Source organism: Neoarius graeffei, chromosome 12, assembly GCF_027579695.1.
Source record: "Neoarius graeffei isolate fNeoGra1 chromosome 12, fNeoGra1.pri, whole genome shotgun sequence".
In the NCBI taxonomy this organism is placed as follows: domain Eukaryota; kingdom Metazoa; phylum Chordata; class Actinopteri; order Siluriformes; family Ariidae; genus Neoarius; species Neoarius graeffei.
In genome coordinates this window covers 54107881-54120494 of record NC_083580.1, presented here as the reverse complement: position 1 = coordinate 54120494, position 12614 = coordinate 54107881, and the positions used below count along the sequence as shown (strand labels likewise).

General features: G+C 47.0%; 1 protein-coding gene across 3 annotated transcripts in view; it reads left to right on the top strand.

The window, feature by feature from the left end:
* The window catches only part of LOC132895426 (arylsulfatase B-like), a 30402-nt gene that overhangs the window by 9561 nt on the left and 8227 nt on the right, over positions 1-12614 (top strand). Inside the window, exon 8 of one of the 3 annotated variants that reach the window (XM_060936025.1) lies at positions 1703-2281. The exons of 1 other annotated variant lie outside the window; for it this stretch is intronic. In XM_060936025.1, coding sequence (XP_060792008.1) covers positions 1703-1965 — 263 coding nt within the window. In that variant the 3' untranslated portion in view covers positions 1966-2281. One more of the 3 variants, XM_060936026.1, reaches the window with a different exon arrangement.

Genomic DNA, 12614 nt, shown 5'->3' with positions numbered 1-12614 from the left:
AACGCTACTAGAAAAGAAAGATTTCTACATTCTGTTTATTTGGCAAGATTATGCTAAAACATATTTCTGAAAGGGCTTCAGATAAGTTAACATTATTAATGTTAGCGTAACTCCATTTTTACATGCTAACTAACCATGTCCAAGTTAACTAGCTACGTGTTAACGTTAGCCGTGGACAAGGTGATGGCAACTTGGTGGGCAAATCCATAGAAAGTCATTTGACTAACCAGATTGCATAGCTATTGTAACATTATTGCTAGCTCTAAAAGCACAGACAACTTTATTGCAAGCTTTCTCTTGGAATAAAATGTTTACAGACCTCAATATGCTTCTGCAGGTTGGATGGCAAGTTTTTGTAGGCCGTGATGTGGTTCGTTTTAGGCAAACAAAGAAAACATTTAAAACAAAATGAATCTTTAATCCTTTCAGAAAACTGAAACATGGGTTCATGGGCCATGAGTGTGTGCATTCCGCAGAAGAACCGCCTCCTTCCATTCTGCCATCAACTGATCGTGTTCAAGTAATGCTGCTGAGAAATCACTGAACTTGATTTTATACAGTCTGTGGACGTGACGTGACCCTAGTGATTTACTAGTGGGCTGTCTCAGTGTCACCTGGGAAAAAACAATCAGGTTTTAGAAAAGAAAAGAAAAAACATCCGCTTTCAAAGCTGCTTCATAGTAATGAGTAACGAGAACCTTGATAGAAATGTAGTGGAGTAAAAAGTACGATATTTGTCTTTCAAATGTAGTGAAGTTAAAGTCATAAGTTTCCAAAAAAAATAATACTCAAGTAAAGTACAGATACTCAGAAAGTGTACTTAAGTACAGTACTCAAGTAAATGCATTTCATTACTGTCCACTTTTTGGTTAATGTGTGCGAGTTTTCTTGCTATGTGTTTTTATTTTATGGTACTTTTTTTAGTCACAAAGCGCTAAAGTCCCCAGCTGTTTCTTTGTTTACTCCTCACAAAGTCCATATGCATGAAGGTCATGACAAAATTCTTCCCCAGCCATACAGTTACAATGCGCCGTGATCACTTCTCCGTCTTGTTTAACTAAGATCCAGGTCTTTAAAGGGGTTTCTGATGATCTTTGTGAATGATTTACCTGAGAGATAAGAGCCAACACAAGTCAGAATCAAGCCAACTGTTGTTTGTTTATACTTCAACTTGCAGCACTTCGTTGTGAAGATGTGAACGAAAAGCTTAAAAAAAATCCTTCCACGGGCAAAAACAATCCAGGATTCATTCGACAGCAACTTGATACCGAGGTCCTTTACCCAGCCACATACAAAACAGTTGTAAGCTTCCATACTCTTCCACGCTTTCATCTGTTTTGCGGTGTAGAAGGACGTCTGCAACACCAGATAGTTCGAGATGTCAGGGAACTCGACTGAAGGGTAGTTTTCGAGATCGTATGACAAATCCTTCTTTCCCAGACTGTAGGGGTCGATTCCATTGCACATAGCAATCTTCTGAATATATCTAAAGCTAGCAGTGGCTTCTAGATTACGAGGATATGCTGATAAGTTATTGCTAGTTGTTTGCACTACGGCAGCCGTTTAGACCACCAGCTATTTCACTTCCGGTAAAACCATTAAGAAAGTCACGTGACTGAAATTGAAGGGTGTGTTAATGAGCTGACAAGGCAAGGAGTATCATTTTGTGTGTGTGTGTGTGTGTGTGTGTGTGTGTGTGTAGGCTGTCCTCTGTGGTTCCCTCGTCCAGGTGAGATGGTAGGTGGAGTCTCAGATGAAGCTCCTCCCCTTAAGCAGGTGATGCTGTTTGATATCGATGCTGATCCTCAAGAGAGAAATGAAATTTCCCATCAGCACCCGAAAATTGTGGACTTCCTGTTAAAGCGGTTAGAGCAGCTGCAGGAAGGGGCACAGCCCATCAACTATCCGCCCGATGACCCCCGCTGTGACCCCCAACACACCGGTGCCTGGGGGCCATGGCAGTGACCTCGGACTACAACTGTTATTAATGTTTAATATAATAAGTATAATAATAATAATTATTATTATTATTATAGCAGTTACAAATAATTAAATTGGGATGTTTATAATAAATCAGTGATGATTCATCTAGATAAATAAAGAATTGTGACTGATTTAAAGGTAGACTGCCTTTCAGATTTTTCAGGTGTAGGTCATAAACAGAATTTTCCCTGACACCCAGTATGTGTGTGTAATATATATCTCATCTCATCTCATTATCTCTAGCCGCTTTATCCTTCTACAGGGTCGCAGGCAAGCTGGAGCCTATCCCAGCTGGCTACGGGCGAAAGGCGGGGTACACCCTGGACAAGTCGCCAGGTCATCACAGGGCTGACACATAGACACAGACAACCATTCACACTCACATTCACACCTACGGTCAATTTAGAGTCACCAGTTAACCTAACCTGCATGTCTTTGGACTGTGGGGGAAACCGGAGCACCTGGAGGAAACCCACGCGGACACGGGGAGAACATGCAAACTCCACACAGAAAGGCCCTCGCCGGCCCCGGGGCTCGAACCCAGGACCTTCTTGCTGTGAGGCGACAGCGCTAACCACTACACCACCGTGCCGCCCTGTAATATATATATATATATAATATATATATACACACACACATATATATACACACATACATTATTTATATATATATAAATAATGTATGTGTGTGTGTGTGTATACATTTTATATATATATATATATATATATATATAAATAAAGTGTGTGTGTGTGTGTGTGTGTATGTATATATGTGTGTATATATATATATATATATATAGTGGGGCAAAAAAGTATTTAGTCAGCCACCAATTGTGCAAGTTCTCCCACTTAAAAAGATGAGAGAGGCCTGTAATTTTCATCGTAGGTACACTTCAACTATGAGAGACAGAATGGGGGGAAAGAATCCAGGAAATCACATTGTAGGATTTGTAATGAATTAATTGGTAAATTCCTCAGTAAAATAAGTATTAGGTCACCTACAAACAAGCAAGATTTCTGGCTCTCACAGACCTGTAACTTTTTCTTTAAGAGGCTTCTCTGTCCTCCACTCGTTACCTGTATTAATGGCACCTGTTTGAACTCGTTATCAGTATAAAAGACACCTGTCCACAACCTCAAACAGTCGCACTCCAAACTCCACTATGGCCAAGACCAAAGAGCTGTCAAAGGACACCAGAAACAAAATTGTAGACCTGCGCCAGGCTGGGAAGACTGAATCTGCAATAGGTAAGCAGCTTGGTGTGAAGAAATCAACTGTGGGAGCAATTATTAGAAAATGGAAGACATACAAGACCACTGATAATCTCCCTCGATCTGGGGCTCCACGCAAGATCTCACCCCGTGGGGTCAAAATGATCACAAGAATGGTGAGCAAAAATCCCAGAACCACACGGGGGGACCTAGTGAATGACCTGCAGAGAGCTGGGACCAAAGTAACAAAGGCTACCATCAGTAACACACTACGCCGCCAAGGACTCAAATCCTGCAGTGCCAGACGTGTCCCCCTGCTTAAGCCAGTACATGTCCAGGCCCGTCTGAAGTTTGCTAGAGAGCATTTGGATGATCCAGAAGGGGATTGGAAGAATGTCATACGGTCAGATGAAACCAAAATAGAACTTTTTGGTAAAAACTCAATTTGTCGTGTTTGGAGGAGAAAGAATGCTGAGTTGCATCCAAAGAACACCATACCTACTGTGAAGCATGGGGGTGGAAACATCATGCTTTGGGGCTGTTTTTCTGCAAAGGGACCAGGACGACTGATCCATGTAAAGGAAAGAATGAATGGGGCCATGTATCGTGAGATTTTGAGTGAAAACCTCCTTCCATCAGCAAGGGCATTGAAGATGAAACGTGGCTGGGTCTTTCAGCATGACAATGATCCCAAACACACCGCCCGGGCAATGAAGGAGTGGCTTCGTAAGAAGTATTTCAAGGTCCTGTATTGGCCTAGCCAGTCTCCAGATCTCAACCCCATAGAAAATCTTTGGAGGGAGTTGAAAGTCCGTGTTGCCCAGTGACAGCCCCAAAACATCACTGCTCTAGAGGAGATCTGCATGGAGAAATGGGCCAAAATACCGGCAACAGTGTGTGAAAACCTTGTGAAGACTTACAGAAAATGTTTGACCTCTGTCATTGCCAACAAAGGGTATATAACAAAGTATTGAGATGAACTTTTGTTATTGACCAAATACTTATTTTCCACCTTAATTTACAAATAGGGCGGCACGGTGGTGTAGTGGTTAGCACTGTCGCCTCACAGCAAGAAGGTCCGGGTTCGAGCCCCGTGGCCGGCGAGGGCCTTTCTGTGTGGAGTTTGCATGTTCTCCCCGTGTCCGCGTGGGTTTCCTCCGGGTGCTCTGGTTTCCCCCACAGTCCAAAGACATGCAGGTTAGGTTAACTGATGACTCTAAATTGACCGTAGGTGTGAATGTGAGTGTGAATGGTTGTCTGTGTCTGTGTGTCAGCCCTGTGATGACCTGGCGACTTGTCCAGGGTGTACCTCGCCTCTCGCCCGTAGTCAGCTGGGATAGGCTCCAGCTTGCCCGTGACCCTGTAGAAGGATAAAGCGGCTGGAGATGATGAGATGAGATGAGAATTTACAAATAAATTCTTTAAAAATCAGACAATGTGATTTTCTGGATTTTTTTTTTCTCATTTTGTCTCTCATAGTTGAGGTATACCTATGATGAAAATTACAGGCCTCTCTCATCTTTTTAAGTGGGAGAACTTGCACAATTGGTGACCGACTAAATACTTTTTTGCCCCACTGTGTGTGTGTGTGTGTGTGTGTGTGTGTGTATAATATATATTAGTGCTGTCAAGCGATTAAAATATTTAATCGCGATTATGTCGCGACTGTCATAGTTAACTCGCGATTAATCGCAATTTAATCGCACATTTTTGTCACATGAAAAATCATTGTAATTCTCTTATCAGCATAAAGTGAATGGGCTTGCTTTGTACCAATGTTTTTTTTTTTTTTATTGCAGAGCATAACACGTCTTGTCACAGCCACTGACATCCATAACTTCCATATTACTGTAGATGAGAAAACCAAGGGAGGAAAAATAAAGTGCATATCACTGTGAAAATAAAAAAATGGTTTATTTTACTCTTCATTAGTTTCTTTTGAAGAGAAGTATTTGCCATAAAAGAAGAAAAAAACAGATAACAAAAACAAAAACGTTCATCATAGTGTGGCATTGTATTATCTAATGCTCACTGCTTATAACTATACACCTACCCGGTGGAGATGAGCTGGGAAACTGAAGACTGAAGGAAAAGTATTGAAAAGTATTTTTCCAGTCTCACCTGTGAAAGGTAATCCCATGTGAACTCGTTTGGATGGTAAACCTGTTGGTACAGTTAAACGCAGCGTGCGACAAGCCTCAGCAGGAACTACGGGTGACTCGCAGGGCCAAATTAGAATTTGCGTTAACGGCACTATTTTTTTTAATCGCGTTAAATTGAGATCGCGTTAACGCGTTATTATTGCGTTAACTTTGACAGCACTAATATATATAAAATATTTGAATTCGGGATTTTTAAAAATAGAACAATTAATGAATTTAGGGCCATGTGGCCCTAAATTCTCTGCTATTTATTCCTGCTTCACCGTGACCCAATTCAAGATACTACGTCATGCATCAGGTGGTTGTTAGGGTTTTGCTGGGATTCGAACCTGGTTCGTTGGTGTGATAATCCAGTAAACCCCCACTAGGCCACCAGGGGGATGACTCAAATGCAGAGGCGTGAGGCGGAAGTAGAAAAAGAATCAAAAGGTTTATTTAAACTATATACACTATATACAGGGCAAAACAAAAGACAAAAAAAACCAAAGAGTATAATCCAAAAGAAAAGCAAAGTGCAAAAATACAAAAGCTAAGAAGATCAAAAAACACAGTACAAAGGAAACTGGAGATAAACATAACAGCACAAAGACTCCGTGACAAGAGGACTGAACTCAGGGGTATAAATAGACAAACTAATTAAGGACACAGGTGAAGATAATTAGGCAATTAACACAAACACAAAACACAGGAACAGTGACGGCCTCTAGAGGCCAAAATAAACACGACAAGAAAAGGAAATAACAGCGGCCTCTAGAGGCCAAAACAGTCCTAGTCCTAACAGGACCCCCCCCTCTAGGAGCGTCTCCTGACGTTCCCAGGGCGATCCGGATGGGCCGAATGGAAGTCCCGACATAGTTCTTTATCAAGGACATCCCGAGCAGGAACCCAGCAGCGCTCCTCAGGACCATAGCCCTCCCAGTCCACCAGATATTGCAACCCGCCGCGGACCCGGCGGGAGTCAAGCAGGCGATTCACAGTGAACACAGTCTGCCCCTGGAAGATGCGGGGGGGTGGGGGGTTCCTAGGGGCAGGGGCATACGTAGACGTCAGTACGGGCCGTAACAGGGAAACATGGAAAGTGGGGTTGATCCTCAGAGTCCGGGGCAACTGGAGCCGGTAGGAGACAGGGTTCACCCTGCGCACCACCTTGAAGGGGCCAATGTAGCGAGGAGCAAGCTTGCGGTTCTCCACCCGCAGTGGAAGGTCCTTAGTGGACAGCCAAACACGCTGCCCAGGGCGGAAAGTGTGTGCAGGTCTTCTATGGCGGTTGGCCTGAGTCTGGTTGGTTCTGGAGGTCTGTATGAGGGTCTTCCTGACCTTGCTCCAGGTCTTGCGACACCGTCTCACATATTGGTTGACCGAGGGCACCCCCGCGTCCTCCTCCTGGTCCGGGAACAGAGGTGGCTGGAACCCGAATTGGCACTGGAATGGCGACAGCTTGGTGGCCGATGACTGCAGGGTGTTGTGGGCGTACTCCGCCCATGGCAGCCAGGTGCTCCACGATGTCGGGTTATCCATAGCCAGGCCTCGCAGGGTGGTTTCCAGGTCCTGGTTGAGCCTCTCCGTCTGACCATTGGACTGTGGGTGAAACCCAGAGGAGAGGCTGGCAGTGGCTCCGATGACCTTGCAGAACCCGTGCCACACTCGGGAGGAGAACTGGGGCCCTCGGTCTGAGACGATGTCCTGTGGAAGACCAAAGACTCGGAAGACATGATTAAACAAAAGTTTCGCAGTTTCAAGAGCAGAGGGGAGTTTGCACAGTGGTATGAAGCGGCAGGCCTTGGAGAATCTGTCAACTAAGACCAAAATGACCGTGTTACCTTGTGACTCAGGGAGACCCGTGATAAAGTCGACTGCCACGTGGGACCAGGGACGCCGGGGAATGGTCAGAGGATGCAGGAGACCCTGGGGACGCTGTCGTGGGTTCTTGGTTCTGGTGCAAACCTCACAGGACAGGACAAATGACCTTACTTCCTTCTCCATGTTAGGCCACCAGAAGCGTCTTTTCAGGAAGTCCAGGGTCCTCCGAGCTCCCGGGTGGGCGGTGAGAGGGGAAGAGTGACCCCACTGGAGAACCTTGGCCCGGGCTTGATGTGGGACGTACAAGAGGCCTGGTGGCCCCGTCCCAGGACCGGGGTCCTGGCGTTGGGCTCGTCGGACAGCCTCCTCAATACCCCAGCGGACAGGGGCCACAATCCGGGACACAGGGATAATAGGCCCGACTTCATTCTCCCTGTTAGTGGCAGAGAACAGTCTGGACAGTGCGTCAGGTTTGGTGTTCTTGGAGCCGGGGCGGTATGAGAGGGTGAAGTCAAACCGACTGAAAAACAGGGCCCACCTAGCCTGTCGAGGGTTCAGTCTCTTGGCTTGCTGGAGGTACTCCAGGTTCTTGTGGTCAGTCCAAACCAGGAATGGATGTTGTGCTCCCTCCAGCCAGTGCCTCCACTCCTCAAGGGCCAGTTTGACCGCTAGCAGTTCTCGATCCCCCACATCGTACCGGGACTCAGCAGGACTCAGGCGGTGGGAGAAGTAAGCGCAGGGGTGCAGCTTTCCTTCCGAACGTTGAGAGAGCACCGCGCCGACACCACTGTCCGAGGCGTCCACCTCCACGATGAATGGTTGGGAGGTGTCCGGGAGAACCAGAATGGGTGCCGTGCAGAAGCGGTCCTTGAGGTCTTTGAACGCCTTTTCTGCCTGAGGAGACCAGCCATAAGATCCACCTGTCCCTTTGGTGAGGTCTGACATGGGTGCTGCCACAGAACTGAAGTTCCTGATGAACTTGCGGTAGAAGTTAGCGAATCCTAAGAACCGCTGAACCTCCTTAACGGACTTGGGAGTAGGCCAGTCCCGGACGGCCAGGGTCTTGGCAGGGTCCATTTGGAGTTGGCCTGTCCGTACAATAAATCCCAGAAAGGAGACCTCGGGAACATGAAATTCGCATTTCTGGGCCTTGGCGAACAGATTGTTCTGTAGCAGCCTCTGGAGAACCTGGCGGACATGGTGGCGGTGCTCCTGCACGGTCTTGGAAAAGATAAGGATGTCGTCGAGGTAGACAAAAACGTATAGGTTAATCATGTCCCTTAAGACGTCGTTGATTAGGGCCTGAAAAACAGCTGGTGCGTTGGTGAGTCCGAAGGGCATCACCTGGTATTCGTAGTGCCCAGACGGGGTGTTAAAGGCAGTCTTCCACTCGTCTCCCTGTCGGATACGGATGAGGTGGTATGCGTTCCGTAGGTCCAACTTGGTGAAGACGGTGGCGCCTTGGAGCAGGTCGAAAGCTGTGGACATCAGCGGAAGGGGATATCGGTTGCGCACAGTGATCTTATTCAGGCCCCTGTAATCAATACATGGTCGGAGCCCCCCATCCTTCTTGCCGACAAAGAAGAAGCCGGCTCCAGCAGGTGAAGTGGAGGGTCGAATAAACCCAGAGACCAGGGCATCTTTGAGGTATTCCTCCATGGCCTTGCGTTCTGGCTGAGAGAGTGAAAACAGTCTGCCACGAGGAGGGGTAGTCCCAGGGAGCAAGTCGATGGCACAGTCGTAGGCCCGGTGCGGAGGAAGAACGGCGGCCCTGCTCTTGCTGAATACCTCCTTGAGATCCCAGTACTCTGTGGGAACTTGAGATAACTCGGTGAGATCAGGGGGCTCGGCAGGAGACACAGGAGAGCTAGAGAGCAGACAAGAGGCATGGCATGCAGGGCCCCATTCCACAACCTGGCTTGTTACCCAGTCTATGCGAGGGTTGTGGCGAGTAAGCCAAGGAAGGCCTAGAATAACTGGGAACTCAGGTGAAGGAATCAGGTGCAGGGATATTTCTTCCTTGTGACCTTGAGACTGGAGGAAAACTGGAGAAGTAACTTGGGTGACTCTTCCATCACCTAATGCTTGGCCATCGAGGGCAGACACAGACAGTGGGACTTCAAGAGGTGCAGTCGGAATATTGATGCTTTGGGCGAAGTGAATATCCATAAAGTTCCCAGCCGCCCCTGAGTCTATCAAAGCTTGACAAGAGTGGACAGACTCACCCCAGGAGATGGAGACCGGGATGTAGATTCCTTGGCCAGGGAGTCCGGGAGAGAGGGTAGGCCCCGTCACAACCCTCCCTCGGCTGGACGGGGCGGTCCTTTTCCCAAGAGTTCGGGACATGATGCTCGGAAGTGACCAGGCTTGCCACAGTAGATGCAGCACTTGTCCCTCCTTCTGCGCTCCCTCTCAGATGCGGAGAGGCGAGTACGACCCACTTGCATGGGTTCTGGACAGTCACTGAAGGAGGTAGACGGTCTCCAGGTAGAGGTAGGGAGGCTGGGGGGGCTCAAGGCTTGGTGGCGTTCTCTCATCCTGTTGTCCAGACGAATAGCATGTGAGATGAGGGTTTCGAGGTCACTTGGGCATCCAATAGAGGCCAGACCGTCCTTGATGGGGTCAGACAGACCATGGTGGAAGGCTGACACCAGGGCAGTCTCGTTCCATCCACTTACTGCTGCGAGTGTTCGGAACGAGATGGCGTAATCTGCGACGCTTCCTCCTTGCCGGATGGACATGAGCTTTCGGGCTGCGTCGGTACTGATGTCTGCCTGATCGAAGACCCGAAGCATCTCTTCAGAAAACAGCTGGAAATCAAAGCACTCAGGTCCCTGTCTTTGCCAGATAGCAGTAGCCCAGGCTCGCGCCTTACCAGCTAATAAGGTGATCACAAAGGCAATCTTGCGGCGATCCGTAGTGTAGGTGGTAGGCTGAAGCTCAAAGGTGAGTTGACACTGGGTAAGGAACTCTCGGCACTCACTGTGCTTGCCGTCATACCTCTGTGGTGCAGGAAGGCTGGGTTCGCGAGGTGAAGAAGGCAGCATTGCAGGAGGCACTGGAGCAGGAGTGGGAGCTGGATCAGGAGCAGGAACTGGATCAGGAGCAGGAGATGCAGGCAGAGATGTCAGCTGTGCCAGGGTTTTCCCAATTTGCTGAAGCAGTTCCTCGTGGCGAGCGAGGGCCTCACGTTGGCTGGTGAGCGTACGTCCATGAGCGTCCATGGTCGCTCCGAAGCGTGTCAAAGCTGCCATAATTCCCTGAAGGTTGGCCGGGTAGACAGTTGAAGCAGCCTCTGCTGAGTCGGTCATGACAGAGTCTTTCTGTTAGGGTTTTGCTGGGATTCGAACCTGGTTCGTTGGTGTGATAATCCAGCAAACCCCCACTAGGCCACCAGGGGGATGACTCAAATGCAGAGGCGTGAGGCGGAAGTAGAAAAAGAATCAAAAGGTTTATTTAAACTATATACACTATATACAGGGCAAAACAAAAGACAAAAAAAACCAAAGAGTATAATCCAAAAGAAAAGCAAAGTGCAAAAATACAAAAGCTAAGAAGATCAAAAAACACAGTACAAAGGAAACTGGAGATAAACATAACAGCACAAAGACTCCGTGACAAGAGGACTGAACTCAGGGGTATAAATAGACAAACTAATTAAGGACACAGGTGAAGATAATTAGGCAATTAACACAAACACAAAACACAGGAACAGTGGCGGCCTCTAGAGGCCAAAATAAACACGACAAGAAAAGGAAATAACAGCGGCCTCTAGAGGCCAAAACAGTCCTAGTCCTAACAGTGGTGGGCTTTCCTCATTCGTGCAAGGCATTGTGGGATACAAATTTGAAACAGGAGAGAAAAATGGCAGACGTGAGCACGCGAATGAAATGTGAAAGACCGACTACAGTAACAGAAAGCGAGAAGAAAAGATGTTATGTTGCGAAGGAAAGGAAACGCAGGACCAAACTAATAAATATCGGCAGTCAGCGAGCGCCTCGGTGTGATCAGCTGTTCGTTTAGTGACAAAATCATGTAACTGTATCAGTGCACGGTCAAAGGTAAACCTGCACATGCGCACATGGACTTCCTCTGTCTGCTTGACTGCACGAAGCGAGTGATTTCATGCACATTATTTGCTAGGGAATCCCCTCAAATTAAATAACTATACAGCCACAGAATGGCCTGATATTTTGTGAGATATTACAGAAATAAACACATCACAATGACCACATTTCAGAGGGAACTAAATTTCACCGATTTTATGAAATCGAAAGGCCATCTAGCTTTAATGATGATAAATATATGTTATTTACCAGCTGGGAGGTCCGTATCGTGAAATACCGTGACCGAGGTCTTGAAAGTACTGAGCGAGGCCCTCTGGGCCGAGGTCAGTATTCAAGGCCAAAGTCACGGTATTTCACCATACAGACCGACCTTAAGCTGGTAAATAATATATTTATTTTTTTCTTCACCAAATTCTAACAGAAAACGAGAGCGCCCGAAAGGGAAAACCAAGCAGAGCCGAGGCGAGCCACCATTTTGAATCCTCATTCACGGCTGTAATGCAAATTGCTTCCTCCTCGGTATACAAGTGCACTTCCATGGCAGGAAAAAAACTACATTTTGCCGCCTATGTAGTCCCCTATTTATACAAAATTGAGTCATTCAGGATTCAGCCATGTTTTTGCTCAGCATTAGCAAGTTACAGGTTTTTAGCTTTCTCCTGAAATGTTTTCTTTTATTTCTTCTTCCTCAGGGTAGTAAAACTCGCTTTCGCTGTGAACACTGTTGTTATCACTATCCATGATGTAAAATTAATGGTATTCTCCTGAGAAATGCTGGCAAAACTTTATAAGATTTTTGATAATCGTATAAATAAATCTTATAAAAAAAAGATAAACGTTGACAAAAAATTCTACCATGTTTGTTGTTGTTGTGAACGAGCGAGTCGCCAGAGGTCCGTAACTGCTTGCCAGCCAATGAGAGCGCAGGATTTGATGGAAACCACACCGCAAAAAAATCTCATCTCATTATCTGTAACCGCTTTATCCTGTCCTACAGGGTCACAGGCAAGCTGGAGCCTATCCCAGCTGACTACGGGTGAGAGGCGGGGTACACCCTGGACAAGTCGCCAGGTCATCGCAGGGCTGACACATAGACAACTATTCACACTCACAGTCAATTTAGAGCCACCAATTAGCCTAACCTGCATGTCTTTGGACTGTGGAGGAAACCGGAGCACCCAGAGGAAACCCAGACAGACATGGGGAGAACATGCAAACTCCACACAGAAAGGCCCCTGGGCTTGAACCCAGAACCTTCTTGCTGCAAGGCAGCAGTGCTAACCACTACACCTCCGTGCTGCCCCACGGCGGATACCCACAAGTTTTAACTTTATGCTTTATTTCATTTTGCTTTTTTTTATGATATAATGATGTCATGAATAACAGTTATG